The sequence below is a fragment of the Myotis myotis genome, unplaced genomic scaffold (genome assembly GCF_014108235.1).
Source record: "Myotis myotis isolate mMyoMyo1 unplaced genomic scaffold, mMyoMyo1.p scaffold_m19_p_8, whole genome shotgun sequence".
Taxonomy (NCBI): domain Eukaryota; kingdom Metazoa; phylum Chordata; class Mammalia; order Chiroptera; family Vespertilionidae; genus Myotis; species Myotis myotis.
The window spans coordinates 31,688,963-31,713,335 of record NW_023416390.1 but is presented as its reverse complement, the minus strand read 5'-3'; the positions used below and the strand labels follow the sequence as shown (position 1 = coordinate 31,713,335).

Genomic DNA, 24,373 nt, shown 5'->3' with positions numbered 1-24,373 from the left:
GGTAATTATACATTTGGGATATGGGCACAGATGGTATATCCTTGGCAATAGTGTGATGGGGAGGGGTGGGTATGGAGGTGGTGCCACAGGGCCATCTACAAGCACGGACATGAAGTAATCAGGAACAATTTCCAGAACCCAGGAGAACACTGGCTTCTAAAAAGATGCACTACCACAGTTAGCAGTGTCAGGATGATACTCATACTTTCTTATGGCCAGGGACCAGGCATAACAAGAGCAGGTGGTCTGATTCCTAGGACCCTAGGAGTGGGACATCTCTAGGATTAGCAGCACATGGATCTCTGGTGGCCTGCTCTGCCTGGGTCTAGACAGCATGTCCATAAAAGGCCACCCCATTCTGGGGAACAGCAGGAAAAATGTATAGGAATACACATTTTTCAAGCCATAGTTTTAAAGGGGTGATAATAAAGAGAGAGGTCAGCAATAACTAAGAGAAGGGGAATGCTGTCCTACAGACATGTCTTAATGCTTGTGCCAAGATGTTCATAAAGATCAGAGCTTTCTAGGGCCTCTTCGGAACCCCTATGTAGGTGGTTTTCTCAAACCTATAGTTACCCATCTAAATACTTCTATCTGGGGTAGGCAGCACAGTGAATTTCCCCAGAAGTTAGAGAGGTGGTAGCCAGAACACAGTGGCCTACCAGGATACGCTGCTTTTGGGGGCAGTGCTTATAGCCTGGCTTTTCCTTTTGCCAGCTGTGTAGGCACACAGGTGTGCTGGCAATGGGAGCTGAAAATCAGATTAGGCAGTGGAGGGAGACTGGGCTGTTGTATCCTCTCCCTAGGTAAAAGGTTCCCAACTCCCATGTACATGTGAGTGGGTGGATGGTGGGGATATACCTCTCACCTTAGTGTATTCATAGAGCAAACACACCAGAAGTCATGTCCTGAGGGCATGGGAGGAGGGAAAGGTCAAGCTAGTATTGGTACCAATCTAAAACTGGACCATAGCATTTAAGGAAGCTAAGAAAGTGAAAGTCGTGATATAACCAAATAAGCGGATGAATGGAGAAAAGAACCTGGAAGAATTCATGAGCTTTAGTAAGGGGGTAGAAATAACTCACATATGGTCTTTTATTCATCACCGTCCCCAGGACCAAGAGCAGTGCCGGGAAGACACTGGTGCCCATTGAATACTTGTTAAAGGAGGCCTATAGACTCAGTGCCTCATCAGGAATGGCAGAATCAAGACTAGGCAGATGGTATGTATATCCTTGGCTCCCTTTGCTTTTCCATCTCTGAGAATCCAGGGTATCTTGTAAAGGGCAGGGCAGGAGCAGATGAGCTCCACCCTTTAGAACAGGAGTCAAAACACCCTGGGAGGTGTGGCTCAGTTGGTTGAGTCCAGTGCAACAAAGGTTGCCAGTTTAAATCCCAGTCAAGGCACATGCCCGGGTTGCAGGCTCAATCCTGGTAGGATGCCTTCCTCTCTCTCTAAAAATCAATTTTAAAATCTATTTAAAAAATACGAAAAACTTTTTCTTAAAAGGCTAGTAGTAAACTTTCATTCCATTCTTCTATAGTATAACCATTTAATAGATATTACATAAGTGAATGGGTGTGACTGTTTTACAATAAAAGTTTATAAAAATGGTGGCTGCTGTGGCTGAGTTTGCTGAGCCCTGCTTTGTTTGGAATGATAGTTTGCAAGCAGTTATTTTTCCTCATTTCTTGCTGAAGCTGACTATTTGTCTGCATTACTTACGTGGCAGCGCCTGTATGAAGGCTGGAGATGAATACCTGTGTTTTGCCTTCCTATCTCTTTAATTTAGTTCCTCTTGAACATATAAGGGCCTAACAGGAAAACATGCAATAATAGAGGACAAGTATTTTTCAGGGAAAACTTTTCTTTTTAGACCTTATTAGATGTGAGAAAAGATGTTCAGACAAGGTTGCTGTTCCTCAGGAATTTTTTGTTTAAAAAGAAATAAAAAAAAATTTAAAGAAGGGAAGAAGACTAAATAGAAGCACATTTTTCAATCCAAGAAACTAGAGACTGATTTTTACCTTCTGAACCAAGTAGACACTCGTAGCTCTCTGAGCAGCCACTTGATCCAATTCGGAGCCCTCAGAGACAAAGTAACTGACGTCGGCGATGTGAACTCCCACTTCATAGGTGTTGCCTGTAAAGGCACAAGAAGGTCCATCAGCCTGGTCTGGAAGGCAAGAGCAATCCCTCCCGGAAACTCTTCCCAAGAACACATGTCACTCTCAGAGGCCACTGGGGACCCTTTCCAGTGTCGATGGGCACTTCACCTACTCCCATAACTTCACTGTTGTTGCTTGATGAGATTTTTATCCTGAACAAACATTAACCATTTTCACAATATGTTTCCCACTTCTTTCTTTTTTTAAAAAACATTTTTACTAATTTCAGAGAGGAAAGGGGATGGAGAGAGAGATGGAAACATCAATGATGAGAGAATCATTGATCAGCTGCCTCCTGCATGTCCCATACTGGGAATCAAGTCCGCAACCCAGGCATATGCTCTGACCAGGAACTGAACTGTGACCTCCTGGTTCATAGTTAAACACTCAACCACTGAGCCATGACAGCTGGGTGTGTTTCCCATTTCTAAAGGCTTCTTGTCTTTGACAAAACATCAGTAGACTTGCAAAGGAAGATTCATTTTAAATGATAAACAAGTCCTTTCAGGTCAGTAGACGCAAGTTGGTCCCCAAATCCTACAGACGTTGCCTCTGAAAGCTCTGCCGTCCTGTCCATCTGACAAGAGCCTGCTTTCAGTCCCACAGCTGGCCTTCCTCCCTTGACGCAGGCAGCCTCTTACCCAACCTTCCATACTGTTTCTAGTCATCTTCATAACCATGGATCTGGTGATGCCACTCCCTAGCCTGCTACTCTTGTTCTTGCATGGTCTCACCCAATCTACCACACCAGCCTTATGACCTTAACCTCCACCCGCTCTATACGCAGCTGTCACGGCAAATTTCTTCCCACTCCCAGAACTTGTCTTACTCCATCCCACTCAGATGCTGGCTTGGCTTGTGCTTTTTCTTACACTTGAGATAACTCAACAGGACTTGCCTATCAAGATCCTTCTTACCTTATAAGGGCTAACTGAAGAGTATCCCAGAACAAGAGATTCTCTGCCCTGTTTCCTCCAGCTGCACTGTTAAAACACCCAACCCATAACCGAAGATGCTTGCCATGACCGTTCTTCAGAGGTCTCATCTCTACCAGATATCACAGCATATCTGCACTGGTTTACTCCAATGTCTGTCTCTCTCCCTATAGTGTAAGCTCCGGAAAGGAAGGGCATTTGGTGTAAAGTTCACTGTTGTAGGCCCAGTGCCTAGAAGAATGCCTGACACACAGTAGGCACTCAGCAATACCTGTTGAGTGAATAAATCAATAATTGGTTTGCTAGTTGCTTTTTCCCTCTGGCAAAAGACCCTACTTGTTTTCCTTTTAGAACTGCCCTTTTCCTTACTGGTGGAGCTGTTTTCAACAGGCACTGCCTTCCCAATCAGTTCCACCAGAGATGGTCAGATGATTCAGGCCAATGGAATTGCATCTAAAGCTGCGCTGGGGACCAGTGAGGTTATGCATTTAAGATTTACTCTTGAAAATCCTATAAATCATCTATCAAATGTAGTATATGTAATTACACATACACACACACTTCCATATATATATGAAAATGCACAAAATGAACAGAATATGAAAAAGAGCACACATGTAAAATAAATGTGTAGAAGTGTGCAGACAGAAGTATACTAATGATATGAGCACAAAAGTGAATGTTTAAATTTAAACATATACTTGATGTAATTCTATTATACCTCATCCCTGTTCACAGTTGCTGGTTTAGGCATAGGTATATGACTCAAGTAGATCTATTCTGAGTCTGTTTTCAGGGACTGAATTTGGACTTCAGGAAAAAGTGTCTCTCTCAGAATCCAGAGACAGTAAGGTCCATTGTTAAGTCCGGAATTGCCAAGGAAATTTCTTTGTCACATAATCATGCCAATATAGTAAATAAGAGGTCTAAGAAATAAAGGGAGAAATCATGATGACCTCATTTGAACTCCAGGATCCAGCTGAACTAGCAACTAGACTACCTGTGGACTTGGCAATTCATGAGTACTTCAGTCATGGCGACCTCACTGACATAATCCTGACTTGAGTTCTCTACTGTGTGAGGTCACAGTGAGAAGACCACTATCTATGAAATAGGAAGCAGACCCTCATAGACACTAAATGTGTTGGCACTTGGATCTTGGACTTCCCAGCCTCCAGAACTGTAAGAAATAAATGTTTGTTGTTTAAAAGCCCCCAAAAAGAAAGAATCCTGATTGATACCCAAGTTGACTTAGAAGAGTTTGCTAACATATCACAAACTTGCTTCTCTGTTACCTGGATAAGGTCTCACACAAGTATCTGAAAATCTTATAGCTATTTATTGTCCTCCTGTTCCTTCTTCACTGGGGGATGATTCTTCCCTCAGTTTTTAAAATGGAAAAACATTTAAACATGGGGTAGTTAAGGGGTTTAGGGGAGGAAAAGCATTCTTCACTCAGAGACCATCCTCCTACTGAACATTCACTGGGTTTTCCTGCCCAGTCCTTTAACATTAATGCATTAGAGAAAACCTAAGTCCACCTAAGAGATCCTGGCTGCTATGGGATAACAGACCAATTTCCCACAGAGGAGAAAGGACTGTCTGGAAAGCTGAGAGAAACCAGTGTGGCTCAAAGTTCAGCTGCCTCATTCTGAGAGCCATGCAGCTGTGTTGTTGGGTCATGGGGAACAGCGAAACCTGCCCTGCGATGATCGAGGAACTCAACCCCAAGAGAATGTGGCCAAGAGTCTCAGACAGCTCAACTTCCAATTTTGATATTACAAGTATCTAAAACCAACACTTGAAGAAGGTAAAACAAAGTGTCTTCTTTTGAAGTGAGAATGATAATATATTGGCCTAACAGGTAAATATTGACTAAAGGAAAACAGAGAGGATTATTACATCATGATATAAACCATAATCTTCAATTCAGTCTGTGTGTTGTTACTACACATGAACTTTCTGTCCTTAGTCAAAATTGACAAACTGACAAAGAGTTCATTACAGGAGATAAAATATGAAGGAGGCCAATCAAAACATATTTGAGAGGCTTAAATTTCACTCAGAATTCCCAGCAGAGCCTCTAAAACCAGTAAAGAGAAGCTCTTGTATTCTCTCCTTTGGACATTTTTAATGGAAACCCTAAGTAAATATTTTATTACATATATTTACATAATGTGAACTTGCAGAACTCTTGAGGTAGTTGTACTGTAGTTTTTATTCTATGAAAGAGAAAATATAAATGCAAACGATTATATGCTGCTAAAACACTTAGGACAAATTTTGATGTTTTAAAAAATACTGTCTTCCATATAAAAGTATTCTTTAAATTTTTTCTTTACATTAAAACATTTTCATCTCCTGGGGCTAAGATGAGTACTGTGAATTCTGAAGAGCTGTGGAAGGAGAGGGAGGAAGAGTCCCCAGGTCAGCCATGCCTGGCAAACTCTGCACAGGGCCCATAGACTTAAGTGAATACAAATGCTCCTCTGAGTGAACCTGAGAAGATATCATAACTGCTTCATCTAATTAAAACACTAATAAAACCTAAAGCAGGGGCTTAAGAACCATCTTCTATACCAGTCTTTCAGCCATTCAGCTGTTCCCCCCGTGTGCCTGCCAGGTGGCCCCTGACACAGTCTCAAGCGGGTGGAGCTCACATTTTGAAGCCACTGCTCCATTTCTGAAGAGCTTTGGTCATGAGAAACCACTTCCTTACACAGATGCATGACACTCAGAAATAGAGCCCTAGTTTATTTCAGCACTGGACCTCTGTAAGAGGTAATCCCTCCATTAGAGGAGCTCACAACCTAAGGTGGTTGGCAGATATACCAATGTGGTGACAATATAATGTTACTAATGCTATGAAAGAGGGCAGTTACAAAACCTTACTGCATGGGAGCAAGTTGAGCTGAAATCTGTTTTTACTTCAATGAGAACATGTCTAGTGTTTTATAATTTATAACAACATAAATGAAATGCTGACACTGATGATCACAAAAATGATAACAAGGACAGCAGCAGTGACCATTTGTTTAATGTCTCCTTTGTGCCAGGGTCTCGACACACATTAATGTAGCTTTGGCAATAGCCATGTAAACCATATTTCACAGATGGATCATCTGAGGCTGAGAGAGGTCCCAAGTCACTTGTCCAGGTTTACCTGGCTGGTAAGTAATAAAGCTGAATTCAAATTTAGAGCCTTTCCTCCTTTTATTACCACCCCTCAACCCCGCCAATGTCACCATAACTTTAGGACATGATTCAACCCAATTTTTCGTCTCAGTGGACCACAGTTAGAAATGCCTCTCTACGTCTTCTGATTCCATAGAAGCCACATTCTTGCTATGGGTTCATAAGTTCTGTCAGGAATTTTCTCAGCCTTGTACACAGTCACATCTCTGACCCTGCAGATGCTTTTTTGGTTCCCAATGCCAATCTCCTTGGCCACTTGTAGCAGGGCCTGCCTGATTCTAGAGTAACCACTAAGCTGTCAACTCTAGTTCTACTTAACTAAAGCCCTTGAGATCCAACAATCCCTTTCTAAATTTCTAGCTTACAGTCATCTTTAGCTGGTGGCAGGGTGACTGTCTTATTACAGTGGGAATATCATGCTTCTCCTGCCTTGCCAAGGTTGAGACCAGGGCCTTTCAGACCTGGGCCACTTGATCTCACCTTTACCCACTGCTAAGATTGGACTGTGGTGACAGAGGCTCTTCTTGACCCAGTAAAACACTCCTTTTAATCCAGAGTATAGGGGAACAATGCTGTTAAGTGTATTTCACTAGCAAAAATAATTGCATTTGTCCAGGTCACTAATGGCCTTTGTGTCACTAAATTCAAACCTTTTTAGGCCTGACTTGGCCTGATCTTCTAGGGCATCTGAGACTATGGTGATTTCTCCCTTGCTGAGACCCACTTCCTTTGGCTATGGGCCCCACTCTGGATGTCCAACACTGTGGCTGCTCCTTCTCAGGTTCCTCTTCCTCTCCTATCCCTTCCATGTACATATGCCTCTAATCTCTGCCTGGGCCACCTTCTTTTCCCATTCTGCTCTCTCTTCCTGGACTGTCTCATCCACTCCCATGAGTTCAAGCATCATCTCTGTGCTTCCGTCTCCTCATTCTGTTCCACCAGTTCCAGAATGACACATACAAGAGTCTACTAGGAACTGCCACTTAGCTGTTTTACAGGTACCTCACACTTACACCCCCAGCACAACCTTTTCTTTTCCTCCACTAAAGCAGCACTGCCCAAACCTAGAGGAAACCCGGGCCTGCCTCCACCTGCATCCACCAAGTACTCTGAAATCTACCTCCCAATGCCTCTCCAGACTGCCCATCTTTCCTCTGCCCACCATCCCCATCTTGGCCAGGGCCTCCATCATTTCTCTGAAGGAAAATCTAACAACCTCCTTGTGGATCTCCCTGCCATTTCTCAAACCCATTCTCCACACTGTACTCTTTCCAAAACACAAATCTCCACCACCTATGGTATAAGCCTGCAGTCCCCACACCTGGTCCTCCCACAGGGTGTCCAACCTATTCTTGCATGCCTCAGGCAACTTAGAAATCACTACTTCCCAGCACAGTCTACTTCTTCCTCAGATAGCAACAAGAAAAAAGCTCCTCCTTTGGAAAAAAGGGGACATATATTATACTTTCAACAATAAAGAATTATTTTTTAAAAATTCCCCCCTTTGAAGACAAAATACATCTCCCTAAATTTCCACTTGTTGGTGCAGTTCTACCTCATTGGGCTCCCCAGAACAAGGCCATCTCCTCAGAGGACAGCAACCTGGCTAAGAGAAACAGTGACAGGGCAAACCTCTTCCAGTAGGGCTGAGCTCTGCTTTTGGGATAGCACCAGCTTTGAATATTTAGATAGCACAAGGCTCCCTAGATCTTCTCTCCTTCAGGCTAAATACCCACATGGCTAGCTCTGAGTCACCTCAAAATCCTCACCATCTACTTCAAACGTGTTTCTAATGACCATCTTCATTCATTCAATTAGCCACCAACAAATACGTAGTAAGCTCATACTATGTGGCAGGTACTTTTCTAGGCTCTGGGTATATACAAGTCAACAAGATTGACAAGATCCCTTCCCTTGTGGAGTTCACATTATAGTGGGGGAGAGAGGACAGTAAGCAAATAAGTGATAAGATTACTTAACATAGTAAAAAGGACTTTAAAGTAAATAAAATTAGGGTGAGGTGATAAAAATGTCTAGGTCCATCTCAGATTTAGTTAGGGAGGTTTCTTTAAATAAATTGAGACATATGTCTAAAAAGGACCACGTCACATAATGGCATGAGGGAGAGCATCGCAGGCAGGAGAATAACCAGAGCAAATGGTAAAAGATGGGAGCAAGCATGGTATATATACGAAATAGAAGACTGGAAATAAGGAAGAATTGGAAGCCAGGAGGCTACTGAGGTAGATGGGGCCACAATGGGAGATGTCCTGTGGGGCAGGAAGAAGCATGTAGATTTTATTTCAAGTGCAATGGGAAACCACTGGTGAATTTTAAGCAGTAAAGCAACATTAATTGAATATGCCATATTCACTTCTCATTCTGTCACCTCCTTCACTCTGCACACCATGATTCTACTAATGTATTTCCCACCTGTAATAAGAAAGTCACCCTGCCACCACGGTTCTAAGGCCATATTGAACTGAAAACAATGAGCCTGAAGAAGACCACAATCTCTTGGGAATGGTGCTAACAGGCAAAAAAATTAAATCGATCCATCAGTGAATTAATACATTTGGTGAACAAAGGTAGATGATGAAAAGAAGCAAAACCTAAAAGACACACTAAAAGATACGATGAAAGTGGGATTTCCCATCCCGCAGACAGGTTTCCATCCAGCCAACACGACGGGAACATGATGATCTTGCTTGGATCACCCTCTTGACCATGTGGACAGTCTTCTCAGCAACATGAGCCTTAGAGAGATAGAAAACAGTACTCTGGGAGCTCAGAAAGGGTAATCCAATGTAGAGACCTGAGAGAATGGGACTTTCTGCTGTCCAGATGTCCCCAGCTGTGATGGGCCTCACTTTTGGCAGCACAGCCAGCCAGGATGCGGGCCCTAGCCTTAGTTTGGTCCCACTGAATTTTAGAGACAGACTCCATAGCTGAGAAATAACTTGGCTTAGATCAACTTGTGGCCACACAACAAACTCCATCTTTTAGTTGGGGTAAGCAAATTCCCTGACTTTGGTGAAAACACTGATTGAGTTGCTAGGTAAGAGGGACAACTCAAACTCTGACGTCTTCTAATTGTGTGGTATTTGGTTATGCAATCAAACACAAAAGTTGACCACTGATACAGCAAGCCATGGCAGCACTCCCTAGCCATGACGTGGTGATGGTTTGAGGATATTTCATAAACTTAAAAGAAGTCAAAAGAGAAAAATTTTTGGGACAAATAAATCTAAATGCAATCCAAGGTATCCATGTATGAGAAGGGGGCTATACAAGATGACTTCTCAGGTTCTTCTGAAAGCCAGGATGTGAAGAGTCTGCAGATTGCCTTTCAAAATTTTTCTATGCCATCCACAAAGGATTGATGAGGACCTTTAGTTGCAAACTCCATAACTGGTGAGCTCACCTTCTGGAACTAAACAGCTTAGAGAACCTTTCCCTTCATTATTATAAAGGGCTCTATCAATCTGCAAGTACTCAAACTATCCACACATAAATTTTTGTCATGTTCAATCTAATTCTCAGGAATCTAAGTTTAAATTTATATGAACAGCATGAAGAGGAACACCCAGGTAGTAAGTTCCACATTTCCCTTTCCAAGTGATTTGAGCAATGGCCCTCCTTCATTAACAGGAAAGAGGATGAGGAGCTGCACATGTGCAGCTGGCACACCTTGTGTCTGGGAGTTTCCAGGCATTTCACAGTGAGCAGGGAAAGCCCCGGTCACCCTGTCAGGCCTGGAACAGAGAGCTGAGTATGGCTCATGAGGAGGAAGGCGGGCATTTGATCCTCTCTCATTTCTAAAAGAGAGTGAAGTCAGAGGGGCCAAGAAGGACCCTTAAAGGTAGTTACAAAGTTAGCAAGTCCAAATAATAAGTGCTGGGAGAGGGGGTAGGTGTGAATGGGGTAGATTGGCCATGGTTTCAGGGTTCCCGAGGCTGGATGATGGGAATAAGAGGTTTCATTATACCATTCTGTCTACTTTTGTGTTCAAAATTCTCTATCCAAAAATTGAAAATAAGAATGTTTGCAGAGGTTGAAGCCAACGAAAGGAAAAAAAGTTTAAAAAGGAAAAATCCAGTTAAGTAAAACTAGTTACAAGTATTAAAAGAAAGACAAGCCAATAGAGGCAGGGGAGGGTTACTGCTTAAGAAGAGCAGAATTAAAATGTCCCCAGTGATGATCTCTGGAAGTTGAGGTTATGGGGACCATTCCTTTCTGCATTATATACATTTGTAACGTTGCCAGCTTTAAAAGACTGGAAAAGCAATAATGATAAAAAGTATAAAATAAAAAATGTAAACCTGGCTTGAAAATGTCTGAGTGCTATTTTTATGAAATTTTTTTCCTGCTTATATGTAAACTAGAGGCCTGGTGCATGAAATTCGTGCACAGGTAGGGTCCCTAGGCCTGGCAGGCAATCAGGGCCCATTGGGGCCTTCCTTCTCCCGGCTGCCAGCTGCCAGCCAGGGCCTTCCTTCATTCCGCGTCACCCCCTGGTCGTCAGCGCACGTCATAGCGCGCATTCGAACTCCCAAGGGGACAATTTGCATATAAGCCTTTTATTACATAGGATTCTCAATTTTCTGTCATAAATAGGTTTTTTGTTTTACATTTTTGTTTTAATAAAAACACAACAACAAAAGGCTGTTTGCTCCCCTCCCCAACTCCTGCTTCCTGGTGATTCCCCACCGCATAGGAGAAAGCCCCACTGGCCAGCCTGGGCAGAAGGCAGTGAAAGGGTGGCAGCTCATTGACAACTTTCCTGGTGGATAACAGCAGCTAAGCCCTTTGTGACTAAGTTCTGTTAGAGCCAACTCAGTAAATGAAGTAGCAGGAACTGGACATACCCCTTCTATTTTCATGCCAGAAATGTGACTCCAGTTTGTGGCAGCCTGTTTTTTGTTGTCATTGCATAGGTTCAGTGTTTGTGGCTAGCATGAGGACCTGTTCTTTCTCATGTCTGTGGGGTGCAAGGAATGCTTGTACAATCCCAGTAGACTGGTTTCCCAGTTGGGCTTGAAAACTGAATTTCAGCATATTTCACTCACTTGTAGGTTTTCTACTTTTAAAAAGCCCCCTTCTACTAGCAAAACATAATTACAAGTCTATAATAGCCAAATTGAAAAGAGAAAAATTTCAACAAGTTTTACAGAAATATAAACGTGTGTATTTAGATGCTGATTCACTAAATGTTAACTATTATCAACAACTGCTTAGTCCAGCCGTGGGCAAACTACGGCCCGTTTGAAATGAATAAAACTATTGAAAAAAAAGACCGTACCCTTTTATGTAATGATGTTTACTTTGAACTTATATTAGTTCACACAAACACTCCATCCATGCTTTTGTTCCGGCCCTCCAGTACAGTCTAAGAACCCATTGTGGCCCTCGAGTCAAAAAGTTTGCCCACCCCTGGCTTAGTCCAATCCCAGCCTTCGTTTCAGCTGAAATTAAACCAACTTTCACACTCACCTTGAATTCTGAGAGGCAAAAGCTTTTAAACGGTTTATATCCTGGTGATAAAACCTCTTAGTAGCTTTTATCTCATTCTGGGGAAGCCTTTGTGGGTTCCTGTTACTTTTTCACCATACCCAATTAGTTCTTTTTAGATCTAGGTTCTCAGTTTCATTAATCTTCTTGTATGAAGAATAAACTCTTTTCTGATTCCCCAAGGCTTTCCAAAAGTTAACAAAAAAATGATATCCACAATTTATGCATGCTTGCAATATGAATCCACTATATTGGCTATCCCATAACAATAGCATATTGGCTGTTTGATTTTTTAGAGCATTTTGTATTAATTCATTTAATCCTTCCAATGCTATGAGATCTCTTTCCACAGATGAGAAAAGGAAGCCCAGGGAGATCAGATACCTTGCCTCAAAGTCTGGCTCCTGAGACTAATCTCTTAACTATTACTCTATGGGATTTGCCCTTAGTTTCAGGAACTTGACTAACTTATAATTGCTTTTTTCTCAACTCCTGTAGGCTACAAGCACTGTCAATGTAACATTTAAAAGGGTTATACATTTACATTGCAGAATATCCATTTTAAGATAACTAAGTAGACCACAGTATGATTTTGAACATAACCAGAAGGAACTCCATTATGAGGACAATATACACTGACTGAAATAAAAGCCTGTAATCTAAAGTTACTTTCTATTTTTGAACTATCCATATATCAATTACAGTTATAACTCAGTTTTCCAGTTTTTTTCATAAACCCAGTTTTCATATAATGTATAATGAATTGCCAAATTTTCTAGGTAACTGAATGCCAATACCTTAATCATCAACATTTATGGTTTTAATGCTTCCAGATGAAAATCCTTTATAAATGTACTAGAGGCCCAATGCACGAAATTCGTGCAAGAGTAGGCCTTCACAGTCACAGCTGCCTGGATCCCTTCGTCCCGGAAGGATGTCCAGAAGGACATCCGGTCTAATTAGCATATTTATTTATTTATTATAATTTATTATTATAGATTATGTACTTCCTTTTCTTAATAGCAGAATATAATTCAATATTAATAACTTAGAGTCACTAATATAAACATTTCTTTTGTATTTTGCAATAGATGTTGATGTGGTATAGCAGGGCAAGGCTGTCTTATCTTCAGGACATACTCTCAAATTTACTTATCACTGTCACTAAAGTGGAGTAAAGACTTCAGATGCAAACCCCCCTGTCTATATATAACAACAGTTATCACTGACTCAACCTGGCACATAAAAGATACCCAAATATTTCTTTTTTTTTTCTTTAAATTAAATCTTTGTTGTTCAGATTATTACATTTGTTCCTCTTTTTCCCCCCCATAACTCCCCTCCTCCCAGTTCCCGCCCCACCCTCCACCCTCACTCCCCACCCACTGTCCTCATCCATAGGTGCACGATTTTTGTCCAGTCTCTTCCCGCATCTCCCACACCCCTTTCCCCCCCAGGAATAGTCAGTCCATTCCCTTTCTATGTCCCTGATTCTATTATAATCAACAGTTCATTCTGTTCATCAGATTATTTATTCACTTGATTCTTAGATTCACTTGTTGATAGATGCATATTTGTTGTTCATAATTTGTATCTTTACCTTTTTCTTCCTCTTCCTCTTCTTAAAGGATACCTTTCAGCATTTCATATAATACTGGTTTGGTGGTGATGAACTCCTTTAGCTTTTCCTTATCTGTGAAGCTCTTTATCTGACCTTCAATTCTGAATGATAGCTTTGCTGGATAAAGTAATCTTGGTTGTAGGTTCTTGGTATTCATCACTTTGAATATTTCTTGCCACTCCCTTCTGGCCTGCAAAGTTTCTGTTGAGAAATCAGCTGACAGTCGTATGGGTATTCCCTTGTAGGCAACTGAGTTTCTTTCTCTTGCTGCTTTTAAGATTCTCTCTTTGTCTTTTGCTCTTGGCATTTTAATTATGATGTGTCTTGGTGTGGTCCTCTTTGGATTCCTTTTGTTTGGGGTTCTCTGCACTTCCTGGACTTGTAAGTCTATTTCTTTCACCAGGTGGGGGAAGTTTTCTGTCATTATTTCTTCAAATAGGTTTTCAATATCTTGCTCTCTCTCATCTTCTGGCACCCCTATAATTCTGATGTTGGTACGCTTGAAGCTGTCCCAGAGGCTCCTTACACTATCCTCGCATTTTTGGATTCTTTTTTCATTCCGCCCCTCCGGTTGGGTGTTTTTTGCTTCCTCGCATTTCAAATCATTGACTTGATTCTTGCGCTCCTCTGGTCTGCTGTCGGGAGTCTGTATGATATTCGTTATTTCAGTCCATGTATGCTTAATTTCTAGTTGGTTCCCCAATATAAGATCGAGGGTCTTATTAGTTTTCTTGTAGATCTCATTAAGTTTATCGGCGGCTTCTTTTTTTTTTTTTTTAATTAAATCTTTATTGTTCAGATTATTACATTTGTTCCTCTTTTTTTTCCCCCCATAACTCCCCTCCTCCCAGTTCCCGCCCCACCCTCCACCCTCACTCCCCACCCACTGTCCTCATCCATAGGTGCACGATTTTTGTCCAGTCTCTTCCCGCATCTCCCACACCCCTTTCCCCCCCAAGAATAGTCAGTCCATTCCCTTTCTATGTCCCTGATTCTATTATAATCAACAGTTCATTCTGTTCATCAGATTATTTATTCACTTGATTCTTAGATTCACTTGTTGATAGATGCATATTTGTTGTTAATAATTTGTATCTTTACCTTTTTCTTCCTCTTCCTCTTCTTAAAGGATACCTTTCAGCATTTCATATAATCCTGGTTTGGTGGTGATGAACTCCTTTAGCTTTTCCTTATCTGTGAAGCTCTTTATCTGACCTTCAATTCTGAATGATAGCTTTGCTGGGTAAAGTAATCTTGGTTGTAGGTTCTTGGTATTCATCACTTTGAATATTTCTTGCCACTCCCTTCTGGCCTGCAAAGTTTCTGTTGAGAAATCAGCTGACAGTCGTATGGGTATTCCCTTGTAGGTAACTGAGTTTCTTTCTCTTGCTGCTTTTAAGATTCTCTCTTTATCTTTTGCTCTTGGCATTTTAATTATGATGTGTCTTGGTGTGGTCCTCTTTGGATTCCTTTTGTTGGGGGTTCTCCGCGCTTCTTGGACCTGTAAGTCCATTTCTTTCACCAGGTGGGGGAAGTTTTCTGTCATTATTTCTTCAAATAGGTTTTCAATATCTTGCTCTCTCTCATCTTCTGGCACCCCTATAATTCTGATGTTGGTACGCTTGAAGCTGTCCCAGAGGCTCCTTACACTATCCTCGCATTTTTGGATTCTTTTTTCATTTTGCTTTTCCGGTTGGGTGTTTTTTGCTTCCTCGCATTTCAAATCATTGACTTGATTCTTGCGCTCCTCTGGTCTGCTGTCGGGAGTCTGTATAATATTCTTTATTTCAGTCCGTGTATGCTTAATTTCTAGTTGGTTCCCCAATATAACATCGAGGGTCTCATTAGTTTTCTTGTAGATCTCATTAAGTTTATCGGCGGCTTCTAAACAGTTCTTGAGAGACCTTAAAAGTGTGGTTCTGAACTCTATATCTTCCATTGACAATTTTGTCCTGTTTCTTTGTCTCCGCATTTTGTTATGCTTCCTTGGTGCACCCCCTAGTGGTCTTTGTGCGCAGTCTTATAGTTAAATCTTGATTGTTGTAGCTAATTCCAGGGAGGGTTTGACCTCCAGGCCAAGTGGCTATGAGAATCAGCTGTGTCAGCAGTGAGAGAACTTCTGTCCTCTAGGGAGGTGCTAATCTAGCCTTTGCCTGAGGCTATCCGGCAAATGCCTCTGTGCAGGGCTTGGGCGGGGCGGGTCGCACAGGATCAACAGGGTGGGCCGGAGAGAGCAGTTATGGCGGCTCTCAGTCCTGTCCCCAGGGGCTCTGCCTCTCTGAGTCCCAGCACCCGCTGCACACCTCGGAGAGAAAGCTGCACTCCTCTGACCAAAGCCAGACAGTCCCGCTTCTCCCGTTTGAGTCTGGGTCCCTAAAGACTCGCCCGGATCTGGAGCTCAGAGTCTGCGACTCCCTCCCGATTGAAAACGCCAACCGCGCCCTCCGCCGCCAGCCCGCTCCTCGCACTCCGCACCTCAGAATTTGACTTCAGCACTGCGCCTCCTCTGAGTCTCCGTATGCGTTTCTCTTTCCTCCTAGTTGTAGGACTTCCACTCAGCCAGCGTTCCTGTGGTTCTGGGTGATGTCCCTTCCGTTTTTTGGTTTCACTTTTGAAGTAGTTGTTCAAAGCAGCAAACTCCGGCGTTAACCTATGCCGCCATCTTGGTTCTGTCTCCCAAATATTTCTTAATTAAATGAATCATCTTCACAAAAGTTCTATGGGATAGGTACTTTTTTTTTTTATATTTCAGAGAGGCAGGGAGAGGGAGAGAGAGATAGAAACATCAGTGATGAGAGAGAATAATTGATTGGTTGCCTCCTACATGCCCCCCGACTGGGGATCGAGTCTGCAACCTGGGCATGTGCCCTGACCGGGAATCAAACCTTGACCCCCTAGTTCAGCAGTTGCCAACCAGTGGTCTGTGAGGTCCGAAGGGTTGGCGACCACTGCCCTAGTTCATAGGTCGATGCTCAACCACTGAGCCATGCTGGCTGGGCAGGGTAGAGACTAATAATATTAATATTTTACAGATGAAGACATTTGGCTCAGAGAGCTTAGATGTTTTACCCGATGTCACACGTAGTAAACAGTAGAGCCAGGATTAGAATACTGTTGGACTCCAGTATCAGCATTCTTTTTTTAAAAAAAATATTTTTTATTGATTTTTTATGGAGAGGAAGGGAGAGGGATAGAGAGTTAGAAACACCGATGAGAGAGAAACATTGATCAGCTGCCTCCTGCACACCTCCTACTGGGGATGTGCCTGCAACCAAGGTGCATGTCCTTGACCAGAATCGAACCTGGGACCTTTCAGTCTGCAGGCCCACGCTCTATCCACTGAGCCAAACCGGTTAGGGCAGTATCAGCATTCTTAACTATCATGCCACAGGGCCACATGGGACAGTCTTTTCCTAAGGGGCTTTAATCATTCCACAGTTAGTAACTTAACTGAGATTTCATTCACTCATTTAAAGGGTATAATTCAATGGTTTTTAGTATACATAGAGTTGTGTAAACATCACCACAATCAATTTTAGAACATTTCAACATCCCTAAAAGAAACCCAAATCTGTTTTCAGGCACTATTTCCTATTTCTCCCAACCTTCCCAGGCCTAGGCAACCATTAACCTACCATCTGTTACTATAGATGTGCCTATTCTGGACATCTCATAGAAACTGAATCATTCACTATGTGCCTTCTCTCACTCTTCTCTCATTCTTGTACATTTTCCAGGGCCATCCATGTTGTAGCATGTATCAGTACTTCACTTCTTTAATGGTTGAATACTATTCTACTGTGAAGCTATACCACATTTAACTATTATTCATCAGCTGATAGACATTTGGGTTGATTCCACTTTTTCTATGCTCCTTCACTTTCTAAAATAAACTTTTTATTGAGACAGAAAATTAAAAAAGTATACAAACCTTAAGCATACAGCTCAGTGAATTTTTACAACATGAATACACTTAAGTAAACACACCCCAGTTCAAGAAACAGACCATAACCAGAATTCCAGAAGTTTCTCTTGTCTTCCTTTAAGTTGTTATACCTACCAAAGATAACCACTTTTCTAACCTCTGCCACCTATAATCATAGATCAGTGTTGCCTATCTTTGCACTGTACATAAATGGATTCACACACACTGTGTGTGTGTATGTGTGTGTGGCTTCTTTTATTCAAAATATTTTTGCTACTCATCTATGTTGTGTTTTGAATTTGCTCTGTACATTACAATATAGTACTCCATTGTAAAACTATCTGACAATGTAACATTTTATTGATGATACTTGGTTTGTGTTTAGTTTTTTGCTATTGTGAATAATGTTGCTATGAGCATTCTTGTACATATGTACTCATTTCTGTTGGGTATATATATCTAAAAATACAACCACTGGGTTATGGAATAGGAACCTTTTCAGCTCCATTATGTATCATACAACAATTTTCCAAAATGATTGTACCAACTTATACTCCTACTTAGGGTATGAGAGTTCTAATTGCTCCACATCTCCACTAATATTTGGTATTGTCAGCTTTCAAAAAAAAAAATAGCTATTTTGGTAGATTCTAAATGCCAAGGATACTACATAGTAGTATCTCATTGTGGTTTTAATTTCCATTTTGCCATGGACTAATAATATTAAGCACTTTAGTGCGAAATAGGAGTCAAAGTTCATTTCTTTCCACATGGATAGCCAGTACCATTTACTGATAAAAACATCTTTCCCTCACTATACTGCAGTGACATCTCTACTGAAAACCAGGTGATCATATATGTGCAGGTCTGTTTCTTGATTCTCTATTCTGTACCTACTATTAGTAACCTTTCAGCATAACCTTACTAAAATTCCATGTCAGTTTAATCTTTCACATTTATATTAATAATAATTTCCACTGAGCACTTACTTTTTGTCTGGCACAGTTCTAAATGCCAAGGGTTATCTCACTTAGTCTTCTCCACAATTTTAAATTAGGTGTTATTATCTCCATTTTATAGATTGGAAAATGTGAGGTATGGGGAGGTTAATTTTTTCTTCTGAAATATAGACTGTGCCTCTTCTTATTTTGTTGTCATCCTATCTACTTTTATGGAAAAGCATCAGTAGCATATGCAACTTTTGGCAGTCACTGCTAATATCTTTAAAGCTAGATTGTGTTTTTGCAAAAACAGGCATAAATGGAGCTTTGTTCCTTTAGCTTTTCATATACTCAGTATTTTGGAACTGGAGGACATTTGAGAAACTGTCTAGTCCAAACACCCATATAGCCTAGGAAAGACAATTTCAGAGAAACCACAGACATGTCCAAACTTACATGATGCAGTAGAGGCAAAGATGAGACAAGAACCCAGCTCTCCTGCTCCTACCCCAGTGCTCTTTCTGGTATACCACAACTGCCTCTCCTCATGCAATGAGCATGTTGGATCACTGAGACTTCTTAACTGGCTTCCAAGATTACCTTGGTGCCAGATACATGAGGATGCCTGACTGGTGGGTGCCAGATTATCTTGGCTATAATGAGGAAGGAAACTGGAACCAATCAGCAGAGCTGGAAGGAGATGAACAGGCCATAGTCCAAATTTGGTTTAACAAGGTGCACTGAGACATCCATGAAAAAAGAGAATTTCCGAAGTCCAGACCCCACAGAAATTAGGCTAGAAGATTCAAATGGAACATAGGAATAAGACTTAGAGGGGTGGAGCTGTCTCTCCACTTAATCTTTCCACTTAGATTCTGTGTCCTCAAAACAGGAACTCATTGGCAAGCATCCCAGAAGCCCACTTCCATGCCAAAGGACTCGCATGACTATTCAGTTACTTGGATTTTTCGAGTCAAGGTACGATTCAGTAAAAAAATTATCTTACTACAAGGACAGTTAAAATTGTTCCCTTACCAATGCCCCAGATGAATGAAGAAGACATGCACTTCCTTATGAGCTGACGGCTCTACAGAATTTTCCATTTCTCTTCCCAGGTTCATTATCAAGGGCCATACTACAAAAATAAGGTTTGTCTCAGATGAAGTACTTGGGTTGCCTTGCATTTGCCTGAGGTCAGAATGCCCTCTGACATAGAGACTGCAAGAGAAAAAAATCAGCGCTTCAAAACCTGGATTAGAAATGACTTCACAAAGTAGAGGAGAATAGGAGGACTAGCATTTGAAGCACTGGGCATCATGAAGGTGTCAGAGACAAAACCCAGAAATGGATCCAGGTATAAAATTGACCTGACATGGAAGGTTTTTTTTCCAAAAATCTATGGAAGATTTATCAAGGATTCTCTTCTAGAACACAAGGAACAGATTTTAAACATAGTTTCTTTTAGTTAAATTAAATGTTGCACATAGACCTTATTTTTAAGCTACATATTGCATGTTTCCAACATCTAATAGATTACACTTTCCAAATGAAGTTTAAGTTGCCTCTTGCAGTACAGTGTCAATATTCAGAAAGGGCATCCCTTGGAACATGGCATATCAGGGTCCAGCTTGCTGAAGTGGATGAACCAAGGAGAAGTCACTCCCCAGTGCCTGAAGGCTCTGATTGTGGAGCCTATTTCCTACCCAATGACCTAATTGACAAGAGCATAGGGTTATGATTCTGTCTTTCTATTCCTTGTCAACAGGGTTATGTGAGGTCCTGGGGTGTAAGGCAGGGTTCAGCTAGAGCTAAGGACATGGCAAAATACACTGTGCAAGGTCAGCAGTGGTGCAGAGTACAATGTAATGCAATGTTGTCTTTAAGTCATCTCACTGCAGATGCAACAGGAGAAGTAGCAGACCATGTCTCCCATTAGATGTAGAACCAATGGCCTTCAGCTTCTGTTAATGTGCAGCAATCCCACTGCCACTGCAGTACACTGACAGCAGAAACAAGGCATGGGCACATCCTTCCCTAGAGGGAATGAACCTCCCCAACCTCCTGGAAGGGGCAAGTCCTCAGATGGGAAATGCAGGAAGTAGGCCCAAGGCCTCTTTCTAGCACCTCTTAGGTCTAGACGTTTGAAGGGCAGGTGTTGAGGTATGGTACCTGGGTGATGCCTTGGCAGTGTGGGGACAGGTCTAAACCTAGGTGGGCCTGGTTTACATTTAATCTTTGTATCTTCACATTTTTATATTTCATCTTAATGCCATGTTCCAAGGGATGCCCTTCATGTCTTCATGTTTTAAGTGTGTCTGATAAAAGAAAAAAAAAAAAAGCATATAGCTAGATTTATCTGGTTTAACAGTCTTTGGTTTTTTTACTGCAGAGTTAAATTTAATGTGCTTATATTTTTTGGCACCTTAATATGTGCTTTTTATTTGTCCTGCTTCTTTCTATACATTTTTTTCCTCCTGTTACTCTTTCTTTTACACTGAGGTGTTTTTATGTGTTTTCCGCATTCCTTTTGCCTCTCTTTCCAAGTTTGGAAGTTATTTACTGTATTTCTATTATTATTCAAAAGACATCTGAAATGTTATGGAACATGAACACTATACATATATATGTATAATATAAAATCTAAAAATAATGCAGAAACTGAATATTAAAAAAGCATATGTACATGTTCACATGTTTCAAATTCTGTTCCAAAATTAAATCTTAACATGCCAAATTTTTTTCAAACATTAATGGTTTTTGGCAAAATACCCTTAGCTTGACAATTAAATAGCACTCTAATACTAGAAAAACAAAAATGAGACCTAATAGCTATGTTTGACATATTGTATCTACTTATTAAGATTTCCCTTTTGGCAGGGCCAAAAATGCAAGCAGAATTTTTGTCATTCGAGTAAATAAATTGTTTTTTCCTATGACATGCATGAAAAGTACAATAGAGTTTGGTTATTTGTCTTATGTATTTTGGGGGAAGTAGAGGGAGCTTCTAGTGGTTCAGTTATAATAGATAAAGGGGAAGGAGTTAGGCTCAAATATGCCAGTCACAAAGCTGGAGGAACAGATGTCAGGAACATAAGTTATAACTCAGTGATCTCATAGTATTGCAGAGGCATGATGAAATGGACTAAAAGATTTGATTGTGATGACAGAAAGGTATACCAAATTCCAAAAAAGCAGACTTTTTTAGGAGAGCATGTAGAGTAGGCTTATATATCAGCATATAAGCACATTCACACTTACAGATTTAAGGGTCGAAATAAAAAAGGCAAGGTAAGAAACAAAAAGGAGTGAACTCTGAAGGTATACACCAGTTTGCTTGGTTAGATTGACTAGACCAACGCTTTTTAAACACAGGTTTTGATACTCAGGATATAGAGATATTGAAGGCACTCCCTCCCCATAGGAAACAAGCAAAAAGGGGAATTAAATCCAGAAGCAATGGTGTTTACTAGTACTGCTGCATTAGTGACATGAAGAAAGTGTGCTGATAGGAACAATCTTGGTTATCAATGGGAGTTCAGCCAACACAGAAGTAGGAAGGCCAGGCATTCTAAGCAGAGGGCAAAGGGCAAGCAGAGGCAGGATAGCGTACAGTGGAAAATGCAGAGCCCGGAGTGGCCAGACATCATTAGGGGTGTGTGTGTGTGTATGTTGGGGGAAGTGGCATTGGGAGGTGGGGAGGTGGGAGAGAAGGTTAATCTTAAAGGACTTTTATAATGAAGCTCTGCTAAAATATGTGGACTGCACTCAGGTACAACAGATTTTCAAGCAGAAAAGCAACATGATCTGGTTCTTGTGCATAGATAATAGAAGAGACAACTAGGTGGCAAGGTGAAGGGTAGACAGGAAGAATGAGGGAAACACTGGAATGGCTGCCACAGTGCTTAGGAAGAGGAATCAAATGTGATTCCAGGATTCCTTTTCTAAAAAACCTTTGGCTGACTAGGTGGCAGGTGACGCCGTTATAAAAGTAGGGAATAGAGAAGAAACAGGGGAGAAGCAAGGTCCCAGCACCCTTGTCTTAGTGCTGGCCATGCCTTCCCTCCCAGCAAACGCCCAAATTTGGATCACTGCAACTTCTGCTTCCAAACTCAGGAGGCTGAGGGGTTTTGAAGAAAATCCCCCAAACTTGCTAGTAATTCCACCTCAGCACAGCTAGACAGTGTAGCTACTAATGTGTGTTTGGTGGGTTTCTGGTCAGCTTCTTTCCCTGCTCCTTTCGATAGTGCCCCTCCCCCTCCACTTCTGCCCTCAGCAGGTGTGAAGACTCAGCAGCAGCAGCAGCCGCAGCCATTCCCTAAGACCTCTCATCTCAAAGGAAGAGGTATTCATCCTCCAAGTCTTGGGCTCATTTTCTATTTACACTCTGAATTCACTCCCAGCTTCTTCTTCAAGACCTTACAAAAATAACCAACTCCTTTCATTCCTATTATTTCAATGTCTCCTTCTCCAGTGTCTCCAATCTCTTAATATAGAAACAGGTCAAAATCACTTCCATCTTAAAAAACAAAGGAAAAGCCTCTCCAGCTTCAACTTCCCCTCTGCCTCCAGAGGGGATCAGTCGTGACAAGAAACTCTCATCAGGTGACAAATATAAACATGTGGAGAAGTGACAGAGTTTGGGAATTCTTACAGGCTTTGCTTCTAATCTCTCATTCATGTTCCCTTACCAAAGGGCCCCCTGAGACAGAGTTCCCTAGTCCATGCTCCTCAGGGAAGGGGAAAGCTAGAGAGGCAACAGAAAAAAACAAAAACAAAAAACAAACAAAAAAAACAGACTGACGCCCCTAGAGAACAGTAGGTATGTTGCATTTCTCAGGTCCCTTGGGCTAGATAATGTCCTTTTACCTGGACAGTAGGACAGATCCTTCTTTCTTCTGAGTAGGATGGCTGCACTCTGAAGGTAAGCGAAATATGAGCAGGTGGCTGAACAGAGGGGTGTGCTCATTGATCCAGAGATTAAAGCAGCAAGGAGGAGAGACAGAGAACAGGGATGTGACTACGGCTGGCTAGCCCGGGCATTCCATCAAGACTTCTGCTAAACTGTGGCTAAGGTGTAAATTCCAATTTCCAGAAAGCCTCAAGGATGAGTGGATTTGTTTGTTTATTCTTATTCATTCATCCATACATTCCTTTCTCCCCCTCTCCAGTGGTTTTCAGTATATTTACAAAGTTGTGCAACCATCAACACCCTACTTCCAGAACATTTCATCACCTCCAAAAGAAACCCTAAACCCATTAGCAGTCATTCCTCATTTCCCCCTCTCCTCAGCTCCAGTCCTTCGTATCGAAGGCCTGGCTAGGATAATCCTGACATGCTTAGTGGCAGAGCATTAGAGAAGAAAGCATTAGAGAAACAAGATGATAGAGAAATGGTGAACATCAATTTTTTGTGGGGTCTACTGGAAGCCTGAACAGCTAAAAGCTGAATAAAGGTCCTTGCCTGTCTGGCTAACAACTTCCTCGCTCAGAGATTAGAACACAGCAATAATGCTTATTTAATTGAACAGAATGGGTGGCTATTACACCAGACTCAGATCTCATCCAGTAACAAGAGAGTCACCATGCCCTGGCCACCAGGGAGGAGAAGTCTGGATATAGACAGCTATGTACCTCAGGCCCCATATAGGCAGAAGAAACTATGACACAGGAAATGGGCTCAAACTGCAAAAGCTACAGGACATGGAAGAATATGTAGGTTACCTAGTATCTCAAGGGTTGTCACATGACAGACAAAACTTGTGTAGGCTGCAAGGGGCATAAATGGGACTAGTGGGTGGAAAGTTACAGGGAGATAGCATTATTTCAGGTCATTACGGGGAAGGAGTTCCTAATAGTCATGTAATCTTCAGGCCAAAGGGCTGCCTATAAGGTAGAGTGTTAAATGCAATCTGTAATTCAGAAGTGATACTGTAGAGGGCTGAAAACCAGAAGATGGTGTGACAACTGGTGAGGTCAACTGTGAGGTGTGTTGCAAGTGATCTGTTACAGCAATAAAACTGAAGTGTGTGATTTACTGTCTTTAGATTCGGAGTTCTCAATATAACACCACTCTTAT

General features: G+C 41.6%; 1 protein-coding gene across 14 annotated transcripts in view; it reads right to left on the bottom strand.

Annotated features, from left to right (window-relative positions):
• The window catches only part of DIS3L2 (DIS3 like 3'-5' exoribonuclease 2), a 358,040-nt gene that overhangs the window by 116,553 nt on the left and 217,114 nt on the right, over positions 1-24,373 (bottom strand). For 13 of the 14 annotated variants that reach the window (XM_036319257.1, XM_036319258.1, XM_036319251.1 and 10 more), the window contains one exon: positions 2,029-2,144. In XM_036319257.1, the coding sequence (XP_036175150.1) occupies positions 2,029-2,144 (116 nt within the window). Of the gene's footprint in view, positions 1-2,028; positions 2,145-19,417; positions 19,516-24,373 lie in introns of those variants that run through there. The other variant, XM_036319260.1, reaches the window with a different exon arrangement.